The sequence below is a fragment of the Pogonomyrmex barbatus genome, unplaced genomic scaffold (genome assembly GCF_055798465.1).
Source record: "Pogonomyrmex barbatus isolate J1 unplaced genomic scaffold, ASM5579846v1 scaffold7, whole genome shotgun sequence".
Lineage (NCBI taxonomy): Eukaryota > Metazoa > Arthropoda > Insecta > Hymenoptera > Formicidae > Pogonomyrmex > Pogonomyrmex barbatus.
Genome location: NW_028297171.1, coordinates 6,850,339 through 6,877,984, shown reverse-complemented (window position 1 = coordinate 6,877,984; position 27,646 = coordinate 6,850,339). Strand labels below are relative to the sequence as shown.

General features: G+C 39.0%; 1 protein-coding gene across 3 annotated transcripts in view; it reads right to left on the bottom strand.

The window, feature by feature from the left end:
• Window positions 1–4,499: 4,499 nt before the first annotated feature.
• fuss (SKI family transcriptional corepressor fussel) overlaps window positions 4,500–27,646 on the bottom strand; it is a 29,231-nt gene continuing 6,084 nt past the window's right edge. The window contains exons 2-8 of one of the 3 annotated variants that reach the window (XM_089083134.1): window positions 26,886–27,426; window positions 25,627–25,726; window positions 24,896–25,188; window positions 23,757–24,361; window positions 23,219–23,544; window positions 8,825–8,954; window positions 4,500–6,574 (exon numbers count right to left, since the gene is read on the bottom strand). In XM_089083134.1, coding sequence (XP_088939260.1) covers window positions 6,468–6,574; window positions 8,825–8,954; window positions 23,219–23,544; window positions 23,757–24,361; window positions 24,896–25,188; window positions 25,627–25,726; window positions 26,886–26,902 — 1,578 coding nt within the window. In that variant the 5' untranslated portion in view covers window positions 26,903–27,426 and the 3' untranslated portion in view covers window positions 4,500–6,467. Of the gene's footprint in view, window positions 6,575–8,824; window positions 8,955–23,218; window positions 23,545–23,756; window positions 24,362–24,895; window positions 25,198–25,626; window positions 25,727–26,885; window positions 27,427–27,646 lie in introns of all 3 variants that reach the window. The other 2 variants (XM_089083132.1, XM_089083135.1) reach the window with 2 other exon arrangements.

Below are 27,646 nucleotides of genomic sequence, written 5' to 3'. Positions count from 1 at the left end.
TATTGTTCAGCGACGAGTTCGCGCGTCTTAGCACGAGGAACACGCGTTTTTATCAATTAACGTTAAATTATCACAAACATCGTTTGCCTTAATATCTACCATCTGCATCTCTCGTGATTTAAAATAATTTTTAAGAGGGCTCATACGGATTACTGTTTGTTTGTATGTAGTCGTGTTTGATTGTTTAATCTCTTTACGTGTTTGATATTTTTATAGATATTTCATATAATATGAAAGAATGTAATACATAATATGAAAGAAGTATTGTTTAAATATTGACATAATAATTTTATTAAAATTCATACATCTTGGAAATAATGGACGATATCTTGTTTAACTTTGTCTGTTACGCGATTTTTATTCTTATCTCGTTTGTTGTATTTGAACACATACTTAAAGAAAACATGAAAACAAGTGGAAAATTTCTAAATGTAGAAATATCAACGCGTGCTTCTCAGGCGATCGGGACGAGCTCTCCGCGTTCTAATTGTAATCTAATCTATTTGGGGATCGAGCGGACGCGCCGGATCTATCGATCCCCGCAAAAAAGTCACTGAGCATCCTTGGTCACGGAGAAAGGAGCTTCTGGTGTTCGCCCTCCTTCCTATCCTAGTTTCCCGTCAGAATTCTTCCCTCTCCCGCCGTCTCTTCTCTTCTTCCCTCCTCGCATTATCCGAACGTAACCGACCTCCTGTATGCATGCGTGTGGGATCGAAGCGAATTTCATGTTTTTCGACGTGTGCCGGGCCCACTTATATTTTGTAAGCGCCAGAAAATCCGGGATTCGCACGAGAGAGAGAGAGAGAGAGAGAGAGAGAGAGAGAGAGACACACGGGATGCGTCGCACGCGTTATTAAAAAAAATCGGTGTCCCCCTCGATAATATCCTGCTCTCCCCGGACGCACCCCCGTCCCGAACCGTTTCCCGTTGATACCCATTTTGACGAAGCGCGAAGGGGACGACCAGTGGATGCAACATAGTGATACTTTCAGACAATACATTACGATTAATTACACTTGTATTGGTATATAATAAATTAATCTACTACGATTATATTGAACTCGATTAAAGAGAAATATACGATATATATACATATATATACATATATATATATATATATATATATATATATATATATACACATATATTCGATTTCGGTCAATGCTAAATGATTATTATAATACTAATTAAGAAATAAAGTGTGCTCTATGTCACGACGTGGATTTCATTTCATATTTTATATATTCCGTGTTTCTATATTTATATAGTTAAATATTAATTACGTAATTTATTTGCTATTAAATTATCTTTTATCATTTCTGTTTTATATTACTAATTATGAATTTTAGATTCGATTATTTGGAATAGCTGCTTTAAGTAACGTAAAGATTCTTAAGAGTAATGAATATTTTGTTTAATACATTAATAAACTCTGAAATTTGTGAGATTTAATGCAATTAATCTTACTTTCTAATGACACTCAATTATTCAAGATAACGCTTTACTATTATTTAGAAAAAACTATATTTTTTAATATCGTATTTAATTTTTCAAATAATCCTGCGCATTAATGCAGCTTAACAGATTTCCTTTTTTTTTTACCTTTTCCTTTTCTTTTTAACATAATAATTCAGTCATTATACAGAAACGTAATCGCGAGCAAAAAAAGAAATTGGAATAAGAGAAAAAAAAAAGATTGGGTGGCCGACGAGGCGCGCAACGCCTCAGATCATTTGCAGAGTTAACCAACCCTGTGACATGATTTACCGGGGGGTACGTACAGCGGGGTATGGGCACACCGCATCCATAATGCATGTGTGTCTTCCCTTCTGTGGACATAATTGTATGCGATATTACCCGGGGGAGCGCGACTTCTCTTCTCGGCGGCCGCGGTAACAAGGCATACCATCATCATTCCGGGGGTAGAACCGACCCTATATCGTAAAAGGTCACCCCCTCGCGGCCACGTGGTATCGCGGGGATCCACGAGAGCGAGCCCGGATCGCGATTGGCCTTCCTCTACACCCGCCGCTTGTCGGGCGGACGCGCGAAATATCGCCTTTTGATGCCCAATTACAGAGGCGCCGCTTCTTTATACGTTCCTTCTTCACAGTCGAAACGCTTACCACAGAGAGAACTTAAATCGACGTCCCTCGGGAGGCTGACACGATTTTATAGAAACGGACATAGAGACTGCATTATAAAAATGGTCATACTAGAAAAATGTGACCTGCTGATTTAAAAAAAAAAAAAAAAAGAGAGATGTGAGAATAATGTACTGACATGATTAATAATTTTTTTTTTACAACAGGAGTTTGAAAAAAATTATTCTTTCTGTTAAAAAATAAAAATTGAAACTAAAAATTAAAATTAAAAATTAAAAATTGGCGAATCTTCGAGAGGAGATTTGACAAACGGAGTTTGTAGTTTCAATTAGTACTCAATTAGAATTTTTAAAAAAGAAACTGTTTAACTTGGATGGAATTGCAATGTTTAATCTAACTGTCTCTCTTCCAAACAAGCGAGGGTGGCGCTGGGCATAATTTTTAGTCGAGCGGAATGAGAGGAGGTCGAATTACTTTCTACGAGGTCATACAATGCGAGCCGCCTTTCTTGAAATAGGCGGCTGGGGCTGTTTTTATTAACGTACGAGAGAGGGGACACGTAAGCGGCTTACGTCCTGCAATTAAAATATTTCTTTAAATACCCATCGCTCCCGACGTCCCTATTGTGGACGATTGAAGCGCGTATTTAAATCGCGGCTCGTTATACGCGACCTTTGCGCGAGATGGAAGCGCACGTAAGTGGCGCGAAACGAATCGATTCGCGATACTATCGTCGATTTCTCTCGTCGAATCCTAATTTACGTTTTCTCCCCTTGGGAACTTTTTCTTCCTTGAAAATCCAGCGGTGTACTTCAGAGGATTTCCACTTCAATATGGCGGAGTATTAATTTAAATTTGAAGTACGTTTTAGAAATTTTTCTAATTTAAATTATAACAATACCCTCCCCCCCCCCGACGAAATTATGATAAATTACGTATTATTTAAATATGCTTTGTCATAGTGACCAGGTCTTTTATTTCAACCCTCCCCGGAACGCCAACTAGTTTGATTTACTGATAATTCTTTTTTTTTGGGCTGTATATCTCCTTCCTTTCCGAGCAATTTTACAAAGCCACGAGAGTGTTTACGTGCACACGCTTGTGAGAAGGATCTTCGTTTCCTTACAAATTCTCCTAGTTTAGGGGGTTGGTTGGCTTCGCGAAAGCGGAGCCGATTTCGGCGAGGCGCGCGGACGGATATATCCCCGGTATCGTCGAGACGTGACGTACTTACGGGAAAAAAATCGGCGCAACGAGAAGAATCTTCCGCTCGTACTTGCAGATTCCTCCTGGGAGACGACTCGCGAGGCTACATTCGCGAAGCCAATTTGCCGGAACATTAGACGCAGACGATGTTTCTCCGGATGTCCCATTATTGACACTCTCTTGCCATGATCCACCATTCAATATCGATATTTAATAGAAACTTACATTGTATTGCAGCTTTAAGCATAATTTTTTCATCTCTCTCTTTTCTTTGAGAAAAAAATTTCTTTATTTCTCTCTTCGCTAAAAAAAAAAAAAAAAAATTATAAGTAAATATTGCGAAAACAGAAATAATTAAATATAATATTATAATTCACTTAATTATTATTATTGTCGTCTTTTAAATCTTTTTACAACACACGCACTGAATTTTAATTGAATTTAAAAATTAATTAATTAAGAAGATGTGGACTTATACAATTCTATATTTTTGTGATATAACAATGGCACTTTCTTACTATGTTTAGTACCATAAAAAGATTATATCTTTCGACTGGATATAATTTTGTCAGTCGTACACATCTCGGACCTTCGTGCCTGCGACAGTGATACTTTCGAGAACGTAAGTACCACATGTGTGGTCCAGATCCGAAATTCTGCTGACGATCGTCCGGGGACCGCAGCAGGGCTGTATCAGTTAAGGGTTTCTGCTCACTGAAGCGTCCTTACGTACCACGAAGCGCGGGAGGGTTCCCCAAGGATTTTACACGGGCCGGGATATAAGCGACGGCCTAGATTACACCGCGCGTCCCGCAACACGGCCGTTTCTCCCGTAATTGAAAAAGATTTGTTTCTCGGCCGGAGCGTCGCTTCTCCGATAACGTATCGGACTCGCGACTCTGTCGCTGATTTTATTTTAGTGTAATAACATGTTGCGCGGAAGTTTCGGAAGTAAGGAGTATCGTGCGAAAGAAACTTCGATGAAACAAAGTCGAGTTTGATATATCGCGTTGACGTTTTCAGCTGAGTACAACCTGCCTGAATCGTTTAAATTTCTTGTAAGAAGTGGTGGTCATCGCTAATTAATTTTGTGCTCGTTTTCGTCGAGTAAATTTAACTTGAATTGAGTTTTAATTGGATAAAACCTGATAAAATAATATTATATAGCGAAATTATATCATACGCTAGAATTATGTACGTAAACATTTATAGACCAGCACAATAATTATTAAGTACTAATATCCAATTAAATCGGAAAAATGTCTGTCTTACATTTCTTAGATGACGTAATGTTATACGAATGATACAGATTTTCATATCTGTTTGCTGGGCGGGGTGAGAGTGTGATTGCGTCATGACCTTCTTCAGCGATCAAGAGCTTTTATTAGAACCTTGGATTACACTCGTGTTTTTTTTTTTTCACACACGCTGTCATCTACAATATGTTCAATGATGCAACTTATGTATATTAATCTACTAGAATGGCGGTACTTACAGCTGCGGCCTACGGCGTAAAGCGCGCGAGGGATTCCTTTCTCTTCGCTAATTCGGCTCGTATATCCATCCGGCTCATCTCGATCGGTTTAAATCGAGCAACGAAATCGATAATTGCACTGTGTATATCATCCTCGCTGTAAACGTTTATCGATTCTAAACTACGCTACTCGATGTGCCGGGAGTGATTAACGTCGCGAATCCTCATCGAAATCGCAATAAATTACTGCTTAATAAGTTGATGTAGCGCACATCGAGCTCGTTTCTGAGACGCATTACATGTCATATTAGAAATGCATGATTCAAATTCTGGATCGATTAAATCAATTCATATGTATTTACGTCAAATTTTCTTGATTAATAATACTAAATTTTACAAAAAAAAGATTGACACAGAACAATAAAATTTATTAAAAATAATTAATATCTAATAATCAGTCTTTCATAAGTTTCTGATAAGTAAAAATAATAATTAACTGTATTAATAATTACTTTTTATTATTAAAATGATACGGTGACTATTTTATAAGAAACAATTAGCTAATTATGTGATAAATACAACGTATGTCTTTTAGCTTTATTTATGTAGAAGAGAATATTAAAAAAAAACTGAAAGTGTCATCTGCAAATTTATCGCCTTGTGATTTTAGAAAAAATACAAAACTAATTTCGGAAATGTAAATCACGCATCTCCATATTGTATTGAAGTCATGGTTGTTTTTATTTATTGTTTCATTTTCTATACGTGCGTGTTATACTGAACCTCTCGCAAATTTTGCTAGAAAACTACGGCAATCGGAGACTAGATTAACGAATCCGCTTGAAAACTATCGGATTCGTAAATGTCGATGTCACTCTCTTTCTCGCTCCATGCGAAGACGATAGTGTCTTCGGCGTACATTATTCTAGCGTCGTTCTATATTCACAACGAGTACTCGCAAGCTCATTGCCAAGCTTCTCGATTCGATCGATCTGTTCGCTCGCTTACGACGCCGTAAAAGGACGAAACGCGCAAACATCTTGTTAAAACGAATCGCTGTCCTACCAGTAAAGATCCATTACCGGACGTGACAAAAAGCCGCCACTTGACGACGCGATAAAATCGATCGCCCGTCGTTTTCTAACCGGTATCACAAATACGTGAGACGAAATATTTCCTAATATTTTACTAGTGACGAATCCACATTTCGCGCGGAGAAGGGCCTTACGACTACAAAGTTGGGTCCGATTTCAGCGAATGTCGCGAACGTGAAGCGAATTATAAATCAAAGAATTCCGACGCGACACCGCGTTTCAACACGCGTTCTAAAAAACGCTTTCTAAAAAAAAAAAAATCAAGAAAATATTAAATTTTAAAGTAAGTTTAAATAGTATCGGCTGAAAATTCAATTTACACAAATCAATTATGCTGTGATGCGTTAATATGAGTCTAGTCTTTAATTTAATTAATCTAATTTCAGCTTTAAAATTCCTCAAGTCCTTGAGAAGGCATTAGATCATTTTTGCGCCTCGATCCTTAAGTTCGAGGATATGGAGATCGACGAGAGTGTGCTTTAAGGCAACGGATGTGTCGCAAGCTTACGGAACGGTTCGGGTTAAATGTGTCCTCCTCTTCGTACGCCGCTGCTCCTGCGTGTCGATTAATTCAGCCAGCCAGCTCGATTAATTGGTCGGCGCGGACGGACTGTGGACTTGGCCGTAAAATATACCGCGTGGAGGACGGCAAGCCGAGCAATCGGAGCCCGCCCTTTCCGCGGCCGGCTCGTTCCCTGCAATAATTATCACCCATTAATTAGCCGTAACCTCGTCGGCCCGCTGAACGTCAATGGGTGTGTTATATAAGCTCAACCCTCTAGGCACGCCACTGTTTCTCTTTAAAAGAAGTGTAACAAGGTCTCCGTTAAAGATACGTAAATAAATCAGTAGTAAAAGCCTTGGCTGGTCCGACGGGGACTATAAGGTATGTCTTATCTAATCAGTCGTGATATATCTGATATCACTTAGGAATTGAAGAAATTAAACTTAAAATATAAATATATGCTTTCAAATATCTAAATTTTATTGGTAGGAATTTTTGAAAATAAGAATAAAAAAAGCGGAAAAAAATGAAAAAATGCCTAGGTTATTAATGGCGAAATAATACTTTGAATTAAATTTGTTTGACTAATTTAATTTTAAATTGTATAAAGTTATCTTTTCTTATCAACAAATATCGATAAAAAAAGGAGATGTATTCAAAATGTACAAAAGACCGATTCATTGACCGATTAGCCTCATTCGTCTAATTTGTGCAAACGTTATGCCGTTCAATGAGACGAGAGAGGGCGGGTTTGTTTCGCATGGCGGGCTTAAAAAGCCGCTCTGAAAAGATCGTGCGGTCGTGCAGGGAAGGAAAAGAAGAAGATCGAAAAGTGCGGGCTTTTTCCGACGGCTGTACGTTAGTCAAAGTGCCTGCGTTCACCGCCAATGATCCTGTATTCGTATTCATCGCGTCGATGCGGCACCTATCTCGTTATTTTCGGCTTACGCCCGCGCTGAATGGGCCCATCGATATACTCCGAGTGATATACGTGTATATAAATACAAGTGTACATAAAAGTGTGTATATATACTGTCTCGTCTGAAACGCATGCCGCACTTGCAAACATGCTCCCTGTGCTTACATATTGTATCATCACATTGCGCTTGTCGAGTATCGTCGAAGAGAATATTTTCACAAAGTAAAAGAGCGATGTCAAACTTTATGAAAGGAAGAAGACGAATTTAAATTTTAATTTAATTTACAATTTGTCTACGAATCGATAAAATTTTAATCTCTCAATTTTAATTCTTCAATTATATGCATATAATTCATCATGATTTATTAATTATGAGCCTAAAAAAATATGTAAAACCAGTTACTTTCCGAAGAAACGTTTGATAACGATTACTTGTGACGCAGCATTTTATAATTAGTTAATATCAAAACTTGCTTGAATCCCAATTCATCTTGTCTGCAACATCTCTCGTTGTTGGTTGTTTACGATGCAAAAGCTGTTTACGATCTCCATTAATCCGAAGGAAACGCACATCGTCGTGCGATACCGTGATGCATCCGTTATCGGATTTCGAATCGCGGGCGTCGCGACGCCGGCGGAACTCGACGTCGGCAGCGGGCGCCGTAGGGTACGCGCAAGCGTCGACGCAAATCACGCCCCTTGGCCGGCCGAAGGGCCACCCGCACTCCATTTCCGCGTTATTACAGCCTGAAAGATCCACCCCCGCGTCTGAATATCAAGGCAACCCTCCGCGCGTTTCCACTTAACACTCCGGTCGCGACTAATTACTCTAATTAATTGGAACTCCGATCTTCTCGCCGAGAGCCGCTTGATTCATGGTAGTTACTAATTAATTACTAATATCAATGGGGAGGGCCGCGCTGTACAGCGTAAGCGAAACGCTTTAAATCCGCGCTGCGAGCCCTCGGCTATTCATGCGAAAATAACGTGTAATCGTAGCACGAGAGGCTCGCTCGCGAAAATAGCGCGAGAGACGATTTTCCGCGACATTGACTGCGAGGCCCGGCGCGGATTCTGAATTATATCGCGGAAAAGCGCATTTCAAGCGACGTTAATTGGAAATGCCATCTCTGGTGGAAATTTCAGGAATTATCCCGTATCTGTACATTTTCGAATCCGTGACGTGATTTCAATTTATCACGGTAATTTATAACGCGCCGATATTCGTTATTATTATAAAATCCTATATTTTTATCGTTTTACGTTATTGAAATATTTTCGAAGGTTATATATCCCCGTCCAATTAATTAGCGCGCGAACAATATGACTTAAAACCGCATATCATCTTTGTAAATTATAAATATTTTTTAATCAGCATTTAGGTAATTAATTTAGTTTTTATCATATAAATATTTTATTGTATAATATCAGACGATCGCAGTGTCTCGGTACTTTGATTTATCATAAGGGTTGCTCTCAAAAGCTTTAAAAGCTAATTAGTAGGGCAACTCTCTTGCTCACCCTTCAAAACATTGAGATGTCGATAGTAAGCACTGCCGTGCCAGCTCTCGGGACTTCTCGCCGGCGTCAATTCCGTCTTCACATCGCGCAGAGCCGCAGCTTCCTCGGCGATCTTTTCAGCCTCCCGCTCCTGGCGACATAATTTTGATATAATTAACTTTTGACAAGTAAAATATAATACTAATATTAATTATACATGTTTACATGTTTCTCTCGGAAAATTTGAAATAAATGAGTTACATTTTATGTAATAATCAATTTTACATTTTATATATAATAAAGAAATGAGATAATCGATCGAATTAGGCCTCGTACATTTCTTTATTATTTAGAGCGAACGAGAAGACAGAATATATCTTAATATATTTCTCATTAAACACGGCATTAACGACTAGTACAGTAATTATAATGACGTGATAATAATTTGCTAGTTTAAGGATATGTATTTTTCCGCCGTCTCTTTATTTTGACGAGAGCTCTAATGCCCGTAACGTCACAATCGTGATGACGCCTCGCAATGTAAGCCTTCGGCCGACAGGCAATGTATTTTTCATCTGACATTAAGGAGTTCGCTTCGACGTTTGGTCAGCCATGAGCGAGACCGCGAGTAATAATAATAATATCGTCGCGGAAGTGAGCGTCTGAAAACAGGAATCGTCATTTTCGTGGAGACAGGTGGACGAGCTGGGCGAGCACAAGAGGGGACGAAAACGGGTCGGCAAACAGCCGCGATATGTCGCGACTCCTTGACGTAATGACAGCCGTGGAAATGGATGACGATCCACTCATCCTGATCAACCACTCAGGTATGCAACGATGGCTCGCGGGAACGGCATGAGGGCACTTCCACCTCCCCCCTCCCCCCCCCCTCCCCCGTTCTCCACGGCGATCTACAATCTAAACGCGCGACTCGCCCAAAGCGGGACGCGCACGGTGCTTTATTTAATGCTTCCGTCGATAGCGATCGTCGAATTACTTAAATTAATTCCGCCGCCGCGAGCGCCGTCGGTGCGGATCGATCGAGGTGAATTATTCACTCGGCTCGGCCAGGGACGAAACGAGCAGTTACTCCACCGCTCCGCGCCGTGCCGCGCCGCGTTCGTTCGCCTGCCTCGCCGATTAAAAAGTCACGGAAACGCGCGTTTACCGTAATGTCCATGGAAGGGAGTTTACCGGCCCCGCGGGAGCCTCTCGGAAAACGACTTCACCCGTTATACGCGCGATATTTTGCGTCACGACGAATGCCTTGGGATTTTCTGACTATTTAATAGCTTCCTTACGGTTAGCTATTGAAATTCCAAGATTTTTCTCCCGAATATTTTTATCTCGCGTCGCAAAGGTCAAGGTAAAGAATTAGGGGGTGCTTCTGCGAAATTATTATTTCGTGCATTTGCGACCAATGCACATGATTAATTTTATAAGTTCTTTTTTGTAGTTATGTTTTCCTACTACTTTTTTATGTTTGAGAATTACTTTTTAACATTAATTTATGTTGAAAGGAAATTAATGTTAATAATATGTGGATAATCTTAAATATTCAACTAACTAATATTTCATTGTTGAAGTATTAGTTTTCTACCACAGTAGTCTTTCTAAGACATTAAATTAACGTGCATTAAAAATATGAGAATTTATCTAAATTTATTGTGTATTAAAAATATAATATCATATATATATATATATATATATATATATATATATATCAATAATTATTGTGACCAGTTACGCAAATTTCCTTACATTCTCCAAATACATAATGACATCAATTGCGTGATATTAATATTGGATTTACATTTTCATTTTAGAGTTCGCAGCGATTGGGCGGTCTACCAGAGGGATGTTATTTAAAAATCAGCATATGTCGCGGCTCACCGATTTCGCGTGTGTCACGGCGTGTGCGTGGTGAAAAAAAAAAAAAAAAAAAAAAAAGAACGAAAACTGCGAGTACTGGCAGTGTCGGAGTCAGGACGGGAAGAAATGTCACGCGAGGATGCATTTTTAACGACGCCCGTGCTTTCTGCACAACTCGTTCGAGTTCTCGTTAGCTTAAACGCGTTACGAAATGGAAACAGCTACGTGGCACGAAGCCACGAGCGTGAACCTCATATAAGTTATATTTCCTCCTCATACGAGTTACTCCCGGGAAAATAGAGCGGCTTGTAATCACTTTACGTCCTTCGAGTGCGAAGTATAGTAGAAGTTAATTGCATAAACGAGTAAGTTTCTACGAGGTTCTTACGGACAAAGTGATGCTCAAATGAGTACGAGTACGCTTTTAAAAGAGAATCCAAACGTAAAAACGTGAAAAATTTTGATTCTTATTTGTAAGCACACATTATGAATGAATACATAATTCTACACGATATATTTTAATCCAGAATTAAATATATCATAAACAATTCGAATCGTTAAATAATCCAAAAAAGAAAGATAAAGCCGTTATTAGTGCATAGACAATTAGTTGTTAATTATCGTTAATTAACGAAGTAATCGGGGATAGGCAGGAGATAATTCTAATAATTAACAACGTCGCGCGGTTGAAGTTTTAATTATCGCGCGACTTTTGCAAGTATAATTACAACGAGAGGGGCGGGGGGAAGGGGGAGAGAAATTCCTTTAGATTTTTCGCCGTAATGAGTCCCCTCGATTTGCATAGTAACGCTAACACGAACATTGTTAACTGATGGCAACGCGGACGATTGTCTCTTTCCCCCTCAAAAGTAAATGTAATCATTGTAGCCTCCGTCCGCGGTTACGTGTGTGACGTTATAATCGTCACGATAGTATAAATATTTCACGTCGCGCGCACGGACGTTACAATCGACTTTAACTGCCGTTTCGAGGCCTCCTATCGCGACTCGTGCATCTCGGCGATTATCTCGATGTACGTACGAGCCGCACACGTGTGCGACGTTCGAAGCCGCGTATTTGAGTGATTAAGATACATTCACACATCCAAATAGCAGTACTTTGCATAAAAGTTGCTGCAATTTGTTCATCGTCATTTCTGTCCGTTCAGTTCAGCAGGAGACCGCTCTCTCTCTCTCTCTCTCTCTCCCTCTCTCTCCACAATTCTATCTTCAAATGTTGACGTGCTTGAAAAATGTATAATCAACCGAATTTTCATATTATACATATAATTCTTAACTTTTTGTTACTTTTACGTATTGTAATTATATGAAGATTTTTAGATTTAAGTCATACAATTTTTAAGATGTGTCTGGAATTTATTTATAAAAGACTATAATAGATATAATTAGATACAATTAGTTTGCAATTAAATTGTCATGTTCGATGAAATCTCGCCGAGGGAGAAATTATTTTTCTAGATTTTTTTTAATACTCGTTTTCCTACTCTTTGCCATGTAAGGATTAATCATCGGCCGATGATCTAATGGACTACGTCTATTAAAGTACTGATAAAATTTTCATGCTGTTTGGGATTTCGAATAATTATGCTTTGTGTACAGAAAGAGAAAGAGAGAAAGGGACAGCTCGCTCGCAAGGGGAAAAGAATTGGGCTCGAAAGGGGTCGTGCTGTATCCATTGTGAAGTAATTCAACGAGGTAAAAACGTTACGGAGGGTGACTTTTGTTCGACAGGCGCGATGCTGAAAAATACATCCTGTTTCCCTTGATATCATTTTTCAGCTTCTCGACTGTATTTCAATATTTTCTCTGAAAAATCTCTAAAAGATAAATATAAAAAAAATCTAAAAAGATAGTTTTTTTTGTATAAATTAGTATAATATAATAACTTTCTCCTATTAAATAATAAAATAAATTTATTAAAACATCAATGAATTTTTTTGTATGTACGTGCATAATAAATTTTCTTCTGCACAAAAAAACGCGTCTAATCCTGTCCGATCCTGTCTACATGCCTATCAATTACATAATTAAATGCGTTTCCGAGTAGAGGAAAATTTATCATAAAATGTACATATTAAAAAAAAGCATTCATTAATGCTTCAGAAATTTATTTGATTATCTAATAAACGAAAATAGTTATGTTTTATTAATTATAATACGTGGAACTACAAAAAGGTCTTTTCTGCTGATAAAATATTATTTATTGATTTCTATTTATCGAATGATGTAATTAATCCACGCAAAAATTTTGTTGAAGTATATCGATTGACTGGGTTTGTTAAAAGTGGAAACAAATATGTGAAAATATATCCGCATAACGCAGTATAGTGGAAGGAAACGTTTGTGCGGGGCAGGTGGTCCGCACGATGTGTATCCTATGAAGTCGATGCGCCATATCCTTAGGGTCGTCGGCACATATGTTCCTGATATCCATGCAACCTCCGTGTATACACACGGAGAGCTCGTGTTTGGTGGCGAATCTGTCTCGTAAAGAATCGATTCACCACGCACTAGACTAGGATCTTGAGCCCGTATGCTCCTGTAGAATGGATTAAAAGCGATGAAACGCGAGGAGGATGAACCGCGCGTTTACGAAACTGTTCGCTCGTTGGAAGATTTACAAGCTCGAGCCTCTTTATGTCCCCCTTCGTGATCGTAAAATAAAAAATTAAGCGTAAGAGAGGAGCACATCGTAAAGAATGTATGCGTTTAAAACGAGAAAAAAATCGTGATTTTTTTTTCTTCTAGGGAAATAAATTATTTTAATTAAAAAGAGAGTAATTGTGGAAGGGAATATCATAATTTATTAGGATCATTATTATTGCAAAGAAGAAATTAAATTGAAATTGCCATTTACAAAATTACAAAGTTCGGATGAGCAAAGCAGAATGTACAAAAGAATATTTTTATTAAATTCTTTTGTATTATATAAATATATTCATTAAAAACAATTTATTTTCCTTTTAGAGATTTTCATTTTATAATATTTTCGACTTTCTTTGCGCGATACTTTGTTTCACGTTTGAATATATTTAAATATCACATTGAAGATGACGTGAAATGTGCAAGATAGATGTAACTGTTCTTATGTATTTGCGGCGGTATTCCCAGAAATATCTTTCGAGAAACGGATTATATCGAAGATAAAGGAGAGACTGGTGGAAAATTATGAAGAGAAATAGAGAGAGAGAGAATAAAATAAAATGATCGTTGCAAATCGCAGGAAGTCGAAACTTGGCATAAATCTGAGGCACGTAAGTTTCATTGTATGTTATCTACCTCGTTATTACATTGCTGGATCATGACGTGTATAAATGCTATCATGGCTGACGTGAAAGCGTGAAAATATTTCTGTCGTGTGTGTAACAGAAATGGCAGATTTCTGGCTGCGAAGTTTTACGAAATGATGAAAGTATCAAATAAAACAAGGTAAAATTTATTGCATATTCTAGAATGAAAGATTTTCTCTTTTATATAAATTTTTTATACAAATTTAGAAACGTATTATAAAATTAAAGGCAAATTAACGAACACATTTTGTTACTGTGCTTGTTTATAACTATTATTAAAAGAAAAAAAAAACGGAAATGATTAGAATGATAGAAAAAAAAGGGGGAAAAATGTTCCGCATAGACAAACAAGATGAGGAAAAAAGGCTAAGAGAAAAAAGAGTGGGTAGAGTTAACGAGAAAGAAGAAAAGTGCAAGAGATACGGTAAAGACATCGTGTATACGTATGCGAGAGAAAGAGGGGAGTGGAGAAACACAGGGAGGAAGGAGCGCCGGAGTTTTCTGCTTGCGGATGAATTCCGCGTTCTCCCATTTGTAACTCCGTTCACCCGGCAAAGTAGGTAGAAATCCTGCGCCCCGTCCCCGTCATCGGATGCCATCCCCCCCGCGCTTATCTAGCGCGTTCTCCACCGCACCCCCGACGGCGGCCAGCGTATACGGCCGCCACCGCGCCGCATCCGAAAAACCCGTCCGCGTCCCGTCCGACCGACACGACCGTCTGCCCATCCTCGCGTTATGGCGCGCTCGATTGTTTCCAGCCCCGTTGATCCAATAAAGGATTACGGCGAAACAATCGTAGCGTGCAGCGCGCGGACGGCACCCTCCTCGCTCGCCGCCGCCGCCCCCGCCGCCCCCGCCTCCCTCCCCCCCCTCCTCCCCGAGTTCACCGGTATACGGGATGGCTTTTACGTTAACGGCGAAACTTTCGAGTCGGCCGTGCATCGAGAATCGTGGAACTGACGACTGAATGCGGTACTGACTGCGCTCGATACAGCCGTATCTTCTTTATTTTTCCAGGGATTCTGATTGTTTGTGCTGTACGGATTTCCTGGGTGATGAATATCGAGGGCCGAGGAAATTTTTAAAACTAACACCGATCGCGATCTTCCGTGTGATATTTTTATAAAATAGAAATGGATAGATAATTGTATTGTAGATAATAGTTTTAGAAGTGTAAAATGATCAAAGGAAATTTAACAAAATAGATATATTTTTTTAATTTACAATCGAATTATAAAAATCCTTAACTCTTCCTTTCACATACTGACTTGTATCAAGGAATTTATGAGAGATCCAGCGGAATTCCTGAATTGGTGGACCAAGTTCGGGCGAAGAACGCAAGAGAGAGGCTGAAAGAGTGCGTAAATATAATCTCGGGGAAAGGTAGCAAGGGAGGTAGACGAATGTATGCGATTGTGAAGTCGAACGGATTGGGTTGCACACACGTGGTGCGCGGAGTTAATACGCAATCGCGTTAGTCGAAATCGCTTCCGGTCGGACGGCCTCGCTCGAGCTTGCGGCCCGTCCCGGTATTATGTCGGGAAATTGATTATACTCTCGATAATGCCGGATTTGTGCTCCGGAAGAGCGTTACGTGTCCGATGGCGTGTGCGGCCCAAGAGTTACTCTCGCTCCCAATCCTCCGGTATTATCGACGGTTTCTCCTTTTTTTATGCCGATACCACCGATACTGTCGAAATCGATGCGATTTCATGGCGGACTGATTACCGAGCTTCCATTCTAATTCATTTGCTTGTATCCGCGATTGAACTGCTTGTCGTAAGCCTTACTTGTAATTTTTTATAACAATGCTTACAACTTTATTTATAGATTTTATATGTGTAAATCTTTAACTTGTGGCCAATATTGAGAGTGGTTGAACTTTTCACAATTTAAACTTTTAACTTTCCACAATTTGAATTTTTATTTTAAATTAATAGCGATACGTGAAATCCTATTAATTCGAATAGGAATAAATTTTCGAGGTTAAAATCTATCTTCAATTCTAATGTACAAATGCGTGATGAGGCTGCGTGAAATTAATTGTGAAAATGTAAAAATATAATTATAAAAAGAAATATAATTAAAGAAATATAATTAAAGAAATATAATTAAAAAATGTATAATCATCTGTTTTAAAGAATTTTCTATTATATAAATAAATTTGAATAAATAATAGGTGATATTTTAATAAGAATCAGGAAGTTTTCTATTTCGTGAAATCATTTTGTTAAAATGTTTTATGATGAGAAAAGTGCATTTTTATAATTTAGTTTTATAAATAAAAGAAAATAAAAATAGAAAAATGAAAAAACAAATCTTTTGTTTCAAATAAGTTTTTTCATTAATCTTCAAATTTTCGAGGTTAAAATCTATCTTCAATTCTAATGTACAAATGCGTGGTGAGGCTGCGTGAAATATTGAACAGAAATATTGGAGTTCACCACGGCGAAACATTATTTGTAGCTTCTCAATTTCGCGTGCGAGGTATAAAACAATTTTCGCGTAAGCTCCTCCATTCAGGTAGCCATACTGTGAACACCGAAACGGCGTTAACGAGTTTCAATCCGGCGAGAAGGGGGCCAAAGGGGTTGCATCAGAACTCTGACGCTTTTGATCTCACATGACAATCGCGATAGAAATTATTTTTTTCAATCCTTTGACGAGTTTCGTTAAATCATATTGATTTCTGCCCCCCTTTTTTTTTTTTTTTGACAAAAAGCAAAATGTTTGTCTAATCAATCAGCAAAAATCATTGCGAGACATTTTTTGATATTGCTTGCAAAATGTCTGAAAATATTATTTTTTAGAAATTACAAAAATAGTCAATATTAAATTAATTAATAAAAATAATAAAGTAGTACAACGTAAGTAATTTGTTATTGAAATTGTTTTAGTCTATTCTTTTAATGAAAAATTCTGCAATAAATAATGACACATTCTTTTTCTTTTTATTACATTTTTACTTTAAAATATGTTTTATTTTTGTCTGCATTGAACTTTTTGAAGAATACTTCTGGTCATCTTCGGTCACAAGTCAAGCGAATCTCAAAAGTTAGCGCGGTGCGGAAAATCGGGCGGAAGAGAAGCGAGAGAAAGAGCGGCCGGGATGCGGGGGATGATAGCAGACGGCGGGAGTTGTATTGGATTTGAGGGTCCCGGGGCGGAGCTGGTCCGGACTAATGATTATAATTAAATCAACAGTCGCCGCCCTCGACTTCCATGGAGCGAGCCTCCATTTCGGCCCGTGATGATGTATTTCTCACCGGCGCGACGGTACGGACGACATCCGGGTGCAAATAGAATTGAGTAAGAAGTAGTCGGGGTCGGATTAAACGAAGAGAAGAATGAGACGACATTGCGGGACGTTTCAGTCTACGTTGATAAATTTTGGCATTCGACCGAGATAGAATAGCTGCGCGATGTTTCGAAAAGCATATTTTAATATATAAACTGAATTTAATATATAAACTGAACGCAATCAATTGCATCTCTCTCTCTCTCTCTCTCTCTCTCTCTCTCTCTCTCTCTCTCTCGCTCTGATAAAGACATAAGACCAAATTAATACCAATTAAAAATAATTTATACTTATAAAGTAATAACTTCTTCATTATATTTAAGAATTATATTTTACGCATATAATTTATTTGTAATTAGTATTAATCTCTTTAACCTTTTGTGGATAATGACATAAATTATTTTTTATTCTCAGTTAACACAATATTTTGATATCATTAATTTTATTAGAAATTAATTTAACATTATTTTATATAGAATAGAAGTTTTTGAAATAATACTACTTTTTATATCTTTTAATTTAATACTGTTTTGCAATACATATAAATTGAATGTTAATTATGTCATCCGGTGAAGAGAATTCCTGTTGCTTGTTATATTTATTAAAATTAGATTATTTGGAATATGCGTGTGGAATGAATAGAATATTAATTGTAAAATGATGAGAGATTTAATAATCTACAGTAAAATTAATAGCTGACGTCAATTTTATCGTTATGTATTAGTTAACATTATCAATTTATCGATAATGTCCTATTTAGGGGCACTACAATCGTTTCGGTGAATCAGCAATGGTATATTTGTGTGATAAAATAATTCAGCTAGACGAAATGTTACCAGGTTAAGCTGTTTCGAAGATAGACATAGATATACGTCATAAGACGTAGATATATGTCATAATGTGTACAGAAGTCGATTTAATCACAGAGTGTCCCGGAGGGCCGGGGATATAAGGTCAGAACTTGGCATTTCCATGCAGCGCGAGTAACTTTAGGCGTGCTCGCTGGCTCTTAAAAATGCCAGCTGGGGTTCTTTAATTAATGTAAACGATGTAAAAACTTAAATGTCAGTTTCTCGCAAGGAGTGATGTAAATTAGGTCACGGTTATAAAAGTTTTTAATGTAACATAATAAATGTAATAAACGAGAATATAATTCTCCTAAAGATAAAATGTTAAAATTGTGAAAGAAAATAAAGCTAATAAATAAAAAATTTTTTTGAATTTTTATTTGAAATATATGTACGATTAAAACATTTTATTTATAAGCTAAGTTCTTAGAAAAAATTTTAACGATTAAGAATATATTTTATATTGTTTGCGGTTCTTTTGGAAACGCGTACGGAAAATGCGGAAGAGGAAAACTGTCACGTGCTGAGGATAAAAAAAGAAGTAACGTATCTCTTCTGGAACTTAATGGCCCTCCAGACGGTCGAGGCGCAATTAAAAGTTGCGGTCGAAACTAACTAAACCAGCCGTAGTTTGATTTAAACGTTTCCGACCCCCGTTACGCTACTACGTGACGTTGCTTAATTGCATTTAAATGGATGGCAGAGGAGATTCCGCGAGATTCCATCTTCGTTGCTTTCGAAACCTGGAATGCCCGAAGGGAATTCACCGGCGCGATTTGGACTTTCAGTAATCACGATCGAGCAAAAGATCTTAATTGATCGGCGACGATTTACTCTCGCATCTAAAGCAGGAGTCTGGTTAAAATTACAGCAGAGAGGAGTATCACTGCACTATAATGAACATGGTTATACAAAGCATCTATGTATCCATTGTAGACTAAAAAAGATGATATTTTAAATGTAATATTAAAGTTTTATAATTCAAAATTTCAAATTGATCTGATTTGATAAAAAGTAAATTTCCTTTTATGTATAACTATCGATAGATCTATCTAGATTTGACCCGTCTTGTCATAGAGATTTAATTTAATTATCGAAATATTAAATGTGTTTTCATTACAGATAAAGATATCCATTTTGTGACAGAAATCTACAACGAATACGTACTACCATATAAAAATCCGAAGCGAAATATAAAGCCGGTCTCGAGCATCGGAGCCTTCGAGCTCGATACTTTTGTAATTAACGATAGGTTGGTTATCTCATTGTGTCTCGGCAACAAGATTTGAGTTTACAGTTCTGAAAGAAAAAGGGACAGCTTTGCGAAACTCGCACACACACACACGTAGACACCAGTGAGAGATTCACAGATGTTGTGAAAATGAAAATATCTCCTCCTCTTTTGCGAACCAGCTCTCTCTCTCTCTCTCTCTCTCTCTCTCTCTCTCGGTCTAGTTAGCGAAGCGAGAAATAACTGCAAATAACGTTCGGGGATTACTCAGTTACCGCGATACACTTGTACTCCGGTACTCTGGATCCTTCCATCGTGGCCCATAGTGCAGTAACTGGGTTTCCACTTCCTATGTGATGTACAGTCGCCTGCACCTTTGTGACGAATATCTCGTGTATGTACACGCTTCTCAGTCATAGCACGAGAGAGAGAGAGAGAGAGAGAGAGAGAGAGAGAGAGAGAGAGAAAGGGAAAGAGAGAAATCCCGGACAAAATACGTCCCACTCGACACGTTCACTGACAAGGGGAATTGAAAGGCTGTCTGGCAATCCGGACGGCTTATCCCGGTCCATCCCTGTCGTCTCTTCTGCTTCTTCTCTCTCTCTCTCTCTCTCTCTCTCTCTCTGTTTTTTTCTCCCTTTCTCTCCCCTTCTGTCTTGCTCCTTCCGGCAACCACTCGCTTTAGGACGACCCTTTTGCTAATCTGGCTCTCTCTCTTCAGTGTGCACAGCGGCCGATTAACATCTCCGAGTACCGATAAACTACGCTAGAAGCATTTCGCTAGTTATATGTTATATTTTTTAAACGGATGAAAGATACGTTAATCGGTTATCCCGCTCAAAAGTAGTCCGGTATTAACCCTTTAATTCTAACAGCACCGAGCGAAAAGTGCGAGGGAGCTCTTAATTGAGGGGGATCTCTGCGCAAAAAGTACAATCAATCCCAGGAAAAAAAAGAATAGAAAATACGCTCTCTAGTTTCTTCATGATTTTTTTAACATTCAGAATTGCATCTAACTTTTGTAACTAATTTTATTAAGTTAACGTAACTTTAAATTAAAGAGGAGATTTTTCATAGATAAAAAAAAAAAACTTGGGACGAATTCTCCATCGAGCACTATGAAGAACGAAGTACTAACGTAGCGATTAATAACTAACAATATCTGTCTTGCGCGCGAGAAGTTTCGAAATAAGCTTAAATTAATATCTCCATTAGAAAGGAACTTAGCCACAAAATTATTTTCCACTCTCCTTTCGATGTAACATCACGCGTAATCATTACGCGCATATTTATCATCGGGAGGGGGGGGAGGGGGCAAAGCAGCGACGCGGCAATTAACATCGAGGTCGTTGGTGGAATTTTCGACGGTGCTCGGGTTAATTATTCCGCGGCAATTTAGCCGGTAACGAGCCGGCGCGGTGGCGGCGGCGGTGGCGGCGGCGGCGGCGGCGGCGGCGGTGGTGGCGGCGGTGGTGGCGGCGGTGGTGGTGGCGGCAATTGGGTGCCTGGCAGAATTATTGTAGCGACGTGCCCGCCCCGGCCATTTACATCGTAGCAGCAACGTAATACTACTCGACTCCGTCCCTAGAATTTGCTCTGCGGTCTGACTGCTCGTCCGCCGGCGGTGGTGGGTGACCCTCGTCGTCATCAATCGCGATAATTATTGTGTCGGTAAACACCCCCGCGTGCACACACAAACGAAAACCCGGAACCGGACGCACTTACGGAACCGACGGACACGGTGCGACATGATTAAATGAACGCTCCGACGATGTATGTGCACACATGGCGTGTACGATTTTCAGCGAACGCGTAGCTAACGTGGTTAATGATGATGCCACCGCGATATCAAAGACGGATTAAGGAAGCGAATCCGCGGTCGTCAACAAAGGTTTATTTAGACCGAATGATACCTGATGCGTCATCATTGATCATTGATCAGATATATACGAGGGTATATTTCAAAGTTTGCTTAGATATTAAATTCCTTGATAAGCGTAATATCGATTCTTCCAAGAAAGCTTGATGAGAAGATATTAGTTCTATCATGACTTTTTCTTTACATAGTAAATGTGATAATAAAAGTGTCTAAAATTGTCTAAAATTTACGCGCGGAATAAAATTTGATTATTTAATTATCGGATCGCGATTGTATACTTTATGTTTACTTTACTTCTACAAGTAAAGTATTATCTAATAAATCATCTTTTTGTCGTTTATATTAAATATTAGCTAGGAAGAAAACCGATTCGAGAACTCTCGAGCGAAAGGGAACGCGAGGAATCAGCTGGTTTCTGGCTGGCTAGGTAGCCTAAATACTTCATTTCGTGTGTGCGACGAGCGATTTCTCGAGGGGAGGACTCGATTAAACTAGCGAGCGTCGGATACGACGTTAATTCGATTAACTTTGCGGCGGCAGTTTGTTTGCCGTTCGGTGTCGTATTGCGGGAAAATATTTCGCTGGCCGTTTACAGGGGAGACGTCGCACGGTCACGCATTACGCGGGGGTGCGGAGCTACTTTCCTTACAATGCAAACATACTTCGTTATTAAACCGCGTAGACGTGTACTTTTATTCACTCAACAGCGAGTGAATAAGAGTCACGCCGTAATAAATTGCTTGTCGGGATAAAAGTCGATGGTTTCATTATTGAACTGCTAACAACGTGTATTTCAAGAAAAAGAACAATATTTATATATCATCATTTACATAACGTATTTACGTTATAAATAAGAAAATAATAACTTTTTTTAATATGTCTTTTCAAAAGTATATAAAGACTTGATATTTTCTAAACTAATTTTCTTAACTTAAATTTGTGTTCTAGATTGTTTCTTTTCCTATTCTCTATAATATCTTTCTCAATTTTGGGGTCTTATTTTAAATTTATAAATATTTTCCGATTAGTATGCATTAAACGTCCTGATTTTTTTAAAATTCCAAATATGTGTTTTCGATTAAAACGAAAAAAAATTCCCTTCGAAGAGCAAAGGAGAAGAGCATGCATCTTTTTCTAAATACATTCTCGAATCAATTTAAAATAAACTTTATAGTGATCAAAATAGAAATCAATTGTAACCAAATATAGTAACATAAATTCCTAAGTTATACATTTCTCTTCCTGATAAAAATACAATATAATATAAATTCTTGCTTGAATGTTTCTCAATTCATATTATATTATATTTTTATCAGAAAGAGAAATAATCTCTGATTATGATCTGATGCGTTTCTCAGAATGCATACAATCAATTTAAGGTATATCATCGCGATTCGTGCAAACTCGAATTCGTTTCGAGACGCTCGTTCGAAACGCAACCGGCCACGTGCTGGTCGGTCGAAACGCACGTGCGATCGCTCGCAGTGGCGCGACTGTTATCGGTCTGCCGATCGCAAACACTCGACGATAAGCGGCGATATCGTTGGAAACATATCCGTCGCGTCGTTGCGAATCCTTCCGTTGTCACACGTAGACATAATCGCGCGTGTCGTACAAACACAATCACGCCGTAACGTTAGCATGCCGCGCCGTGCACGCGATCGACCGCTGCACGCGACGGTGATGCACCGATTTTTTACAAGAGGCAATCGTGAGAAGTGCGTTTACCTTCTCCTTCCGAATCGTTGTATAGATAGAAGGACGAAGATGGTACGTAAATTGCCATCAAATGCTTGGCTCAACTTCTCTGCAACAGTCTTCAGCTTTACAATTCACAAATTCAAACCTTCTTTACCCGATTTATTAATTCAGCTTCTGTTTTATTTTTTCGTATACAAATATTTTTTGCTCGTACCAGTATAAATAATCGTATAAATAATCTGTCGATGAAACTTCCTTCAGGACTTCAGGACTCACCGTTTCTCGAGGAGGACTCCAGCACTGCGGTGATGTACTTCGTCCGCTGTGGCTGCTCATCGCGGAATTCGAGGCCGAGTGAAGATTCTGAAGACTCGCGTTCAGTGGTGTTACTGGATCATCTTCCGTCGTCTCGATGTCGACTTCGTCGTCCGAATTGTCCTCCTTCTGGCTGATATCCGCCGATCGCTCCGGGATGACCGCCGGCTCGACGATGGGCGGTCCGCGAATCACCGGACGGAACGCGGACTGATGCAAAGGTGGATTGACAGTTGGAATCAGAGGTTCCGTGGGGCTGGAACCGCTAATGGGCGGTGGTAGCGGTCCTGAAAACCATCAGTGATCGCTGTTTAATCGAGATCACGTCGATCATTCCATTGTGATCGAGATTACACAAAAGCTACACGTTTTCTTCTAGATAAAGATCGTTGACTCGACGTCGACAAATATTTCGCTCTGAATCTATGTTTTTCATTCTTCAATGTTATTCTTTAATTATTTAAAGCTTCTGTTATCTATCCTTGAAATTTCATTTTACCAGGGAACAGGACAGGACTTCGCTTGGCCAACCAGGGCAGGGCGTAGGACGGAAATGCGAATGGGCCGGGTGTTTTAGCCGCGGCGACCGCTGCTGCCTGCTGATGCTGATGCCACACGTAGTCCATGACGAGACTGCGGGACAGCGGCAAGGGTAGTTCCGGGAACGGCGGTACGCGAGGATGCGTCGGTGTCGGCACCAGAGCGGGAATCTGCGCGGTGCTGTTCGGCGACGATCTCGGCTGCTTCGCCGGACTCGGCGACTCCCGGGAACCGTTCGAGTTGCCCAACAGGCGTTTCCTGGTGCCGCCGTTGAACATCGCCTTGACGTCCTCCCAAGCGTGCACCACTTCGTCCGGCGGACTGCCGGACAGCTTCATGTGCCGGCGCCACGAGTTGAAATTCGCCGCGTCCGGCTGCACATACTTATCCGACGGGCCCATACGGTGCGAGTGGAAGATGAACTTGTTAGGCGAGAAAAATAGGCCGCAGTACGCGCACTTGATGCACTTCGCGCGCGAGCTATTGTAACGAGCGGGCAGAAAAGCGCCGCGGCAACCCCAGGCGCATTCGTGATGAACGGAAAACGCGAAATCCTCGGGCAATCTGCAAGACATCATCGTATATGCATACATTTTATGAGAAAGTAAAACAAAACCTTCAAAATTTAGATAAAATCAAGTCAGTCAATTTCGAAAAATTGAAGAGCCCTCTACTAAGTGCTTTAAGAGATAAAGGATACGGATGAAAAAATATTTTCTCCTTCTTTAAATGTAAATACACATGTAACTTCACAGGTATGTTTTGTTTAGGAATAATTATTTTTCACGCTACAGTTTTATACTATACAGAAAAAGAAAATAGTCTCAAATCAAGAAAAATATTCTCATATGTAAGCAAAAATATTATAATCTTCTTAAAAATTTTAATGAAAATTTTATATGAAAATTATAACATTCCCGCTTATATATATATATATATATATATATATGAGAATACATAATTTTGATTTAAGGTTAATTTTTTTTCTGAGAGTAGAAAAGTAAAGAGATAATCGTTCGGCGATATTTTGTACTAGCTCGATAAAAATAGCACGGTTCTTCGCGATTTTGCAGAAGTCGCGGATTATCTCGCACTGACCTGGGCGGTGCATTGTCGCCGAGGAAAGACTTGCAGAGACGTTCCGCTTCTCTGCGAGTGATCATACCGCATCTACGCGAGGACACCGGCATCGCGCCGGCACGACGGAGTATCTCCAGTTGGACGGGGGTGCATTGTACGCAGGTGATGCCCAACGCCACCCGACGATTGTGGATCTCGTTGTAGCTGAACTGCTTCAACAGGGTGTTGCTGATCTGTGCCAGGCACAGTCTCTCTTGGCCCTCGATCACCAGCGACACGATGTGGATCCCGTAAAGCGACACGGTACCCACCTGCAACTCCTATCGGTTTAGATGTACTACGATGCCCTCTGATTCGGGTTCATCGCGGGACGTTTGCTCCCCCGCCGCAGTTAGATTTCTTATCTGTTTACCATCGCAGATAATTCTGGCAATTCATAAAGCTATTCTAGTGGTTATATAGTTAACTTAGTGCTTAAGTGTCGTGTAATATATCGTGTAATATGGTTCTGCCTGTCGAGAAAAGAATACAAATCTAAGAATACAAATCTAAGCAAATATATAAAACATATAATATAAAAAAACTTCTGAATCAATATACAAATTTATTTGTGTAAGCCAAAATTAAAAAAAAAAAAGCTTTTTTTATTTCTCTTTCGAGCAGTCTTTCTTTTTATTGACTTAAGTTTTATTTTTAGAATTTTATTTCATTAATTGCGAGATTTGGATATTTTCGTGTATTTATATTACCTGATTCTGTTTCGGGTGTGATTGTGGTTGCGGCGACTGTGCCGGTTTTTGTGAAGAAGTCGGTATCGGCGGCATTGACAGCACCGCCGGTCCATCCATCCTGAAAAAGAGATTATATTAAGGATCGAAAAATACAAATTAATATCTAATTGCAATCTCGTTTGTAATAATCTTAATATTCAAGTTATATTAAATCGAGATGTAAATTTTTAGACAAAATATTAACAATATTAACTAATTGTAAATCATTCTGGTCGCACATTTCATATAAAAATTCTACATTTGAAAATTATCAAAATGTATTATAAAGTATTATAAAATATTTAATTGAAAATTTTCTAAATCGTCTCAATTCCTAACAAATAATATTGTCCGAAATAGGAGGAAATATGTATTCGTATATATGTTATAAGTTTATAACTTCTATATTCTAATTCTTCTACTCTCGGATATTTGAAACTGTAGTTTCCATTGCCATTCTTATAATTGCTCGAAAAATTGTGATTGTTTTAACAATGTTTTGAGAATTGTTTGTAATTTTATACCAATACGCATATTGCGTTATCCGGGTCTATTCGTCCTAATGGAAAATGCATCACCGATGCGGACGCGACAATAATTTGCCTCTCGACGCGGTTTTTATCATCATCGACGAGATTGATTATAATCTCTGATGTTTTACGGTCGCGCTCGTGCGCTCGTGCCCGATAATAAATTCCGCGTTTTCCACTCGCGCAGGGAGAATAAAAAAACATTCTCCTCCGCCCTCCCACCTCTTCCACCCTCGTTGTAATTATATTTATTACACTTTATTGATCAGCGCTCTTTCTCCCTCTCGATGTACCGATGCGTTTCGATGCATTCAGCTCAATTAAATCGGGCTTTCCTCGTTTTCGCTCTGTCCCTGATCGACTGCCGCGCGATCGTCGACCAATTAAATCGCGAACGGCAACGCGACTTTTCATAACGCGCGCCGCTTCCAAATCATCTTTTATATTCGTTTCCCCCCCTTTTTTTTTCATAAAAGGATAGAGACAAGCTTCTCAATAATAATTTTTATAAAAGCGGATGTGGAAACTAAGCGTGGTTTGCAGATTATAGGGCCGACTTCGCAAATTCACTAATTTTACACATGTCCTAGTCTTTACAGAAATCCCGATTTAAAAAACACATAGATTAATCGTTAAATAGATGAGCGGTCAAATAACTGATGATTAAACTGTCGATTATTTCAATTATATAATATGTGTTCCATGTACCTTTTCAAACGTTGCATTTCTACTATCTTTATATTTGACTGAATACGCTCTGTGGACTCGGCATTGATGACTGGTTAATCGGCGGCGAAAGCGTGATCCGAGATTCGAAAAAACACACGTGCCGATTAAAAGGTGTGATTAAGTTGTTCTCGTCGCCGTCGTCATCGTTGTCGTCGTCGTCGTCGTTGTCGCTCGAAGGGCCCTCCTTAATTATCGGGCGGTGATTAAGCGAATCCAAAGACCCGCTGAAATTAAACTTGCGCGATCAAAGCGCCGTATTCTCTCTTCGTAGTCTCTCTCTCTCTCTCTCTCTCTCTCTCTCTCTCTCTCTCTCTCTCTCTCTCTCTCTCTCTCTCTCTCTCTCCCTCCTTTTGCCTTTCTCTGTTTCTCTTTCTGTTTCTCGAAAATTTACGGAACAGAATTAAGGACGATTAAATCCAGTTTCTCTCGCTTAACCTTCTTTCCGGCTTCTTTCCGTAATCGGTAATTAGTTGATTCGCATCGAGGACAATAGCGTCCCTGTTGATCTCTTGATTTAGTCCTTTGAAAAAAATAAGTTGAAGTATCAAGACAATTTTTTTTTTTCCATTGCGAAGATTCATTTTAAGGATAAAAGCTTTAGCGTTAATCGAATATTCATTTAACTAGAACTGCATCAAAGACGCGTTGTTTAAGACGTAATGTAATTCATCGATTATTTTTAATGTCGTAATAAAATTCTACTCTCTTTCCATGTATTTATAAAAAATTTGTAGAGTTCA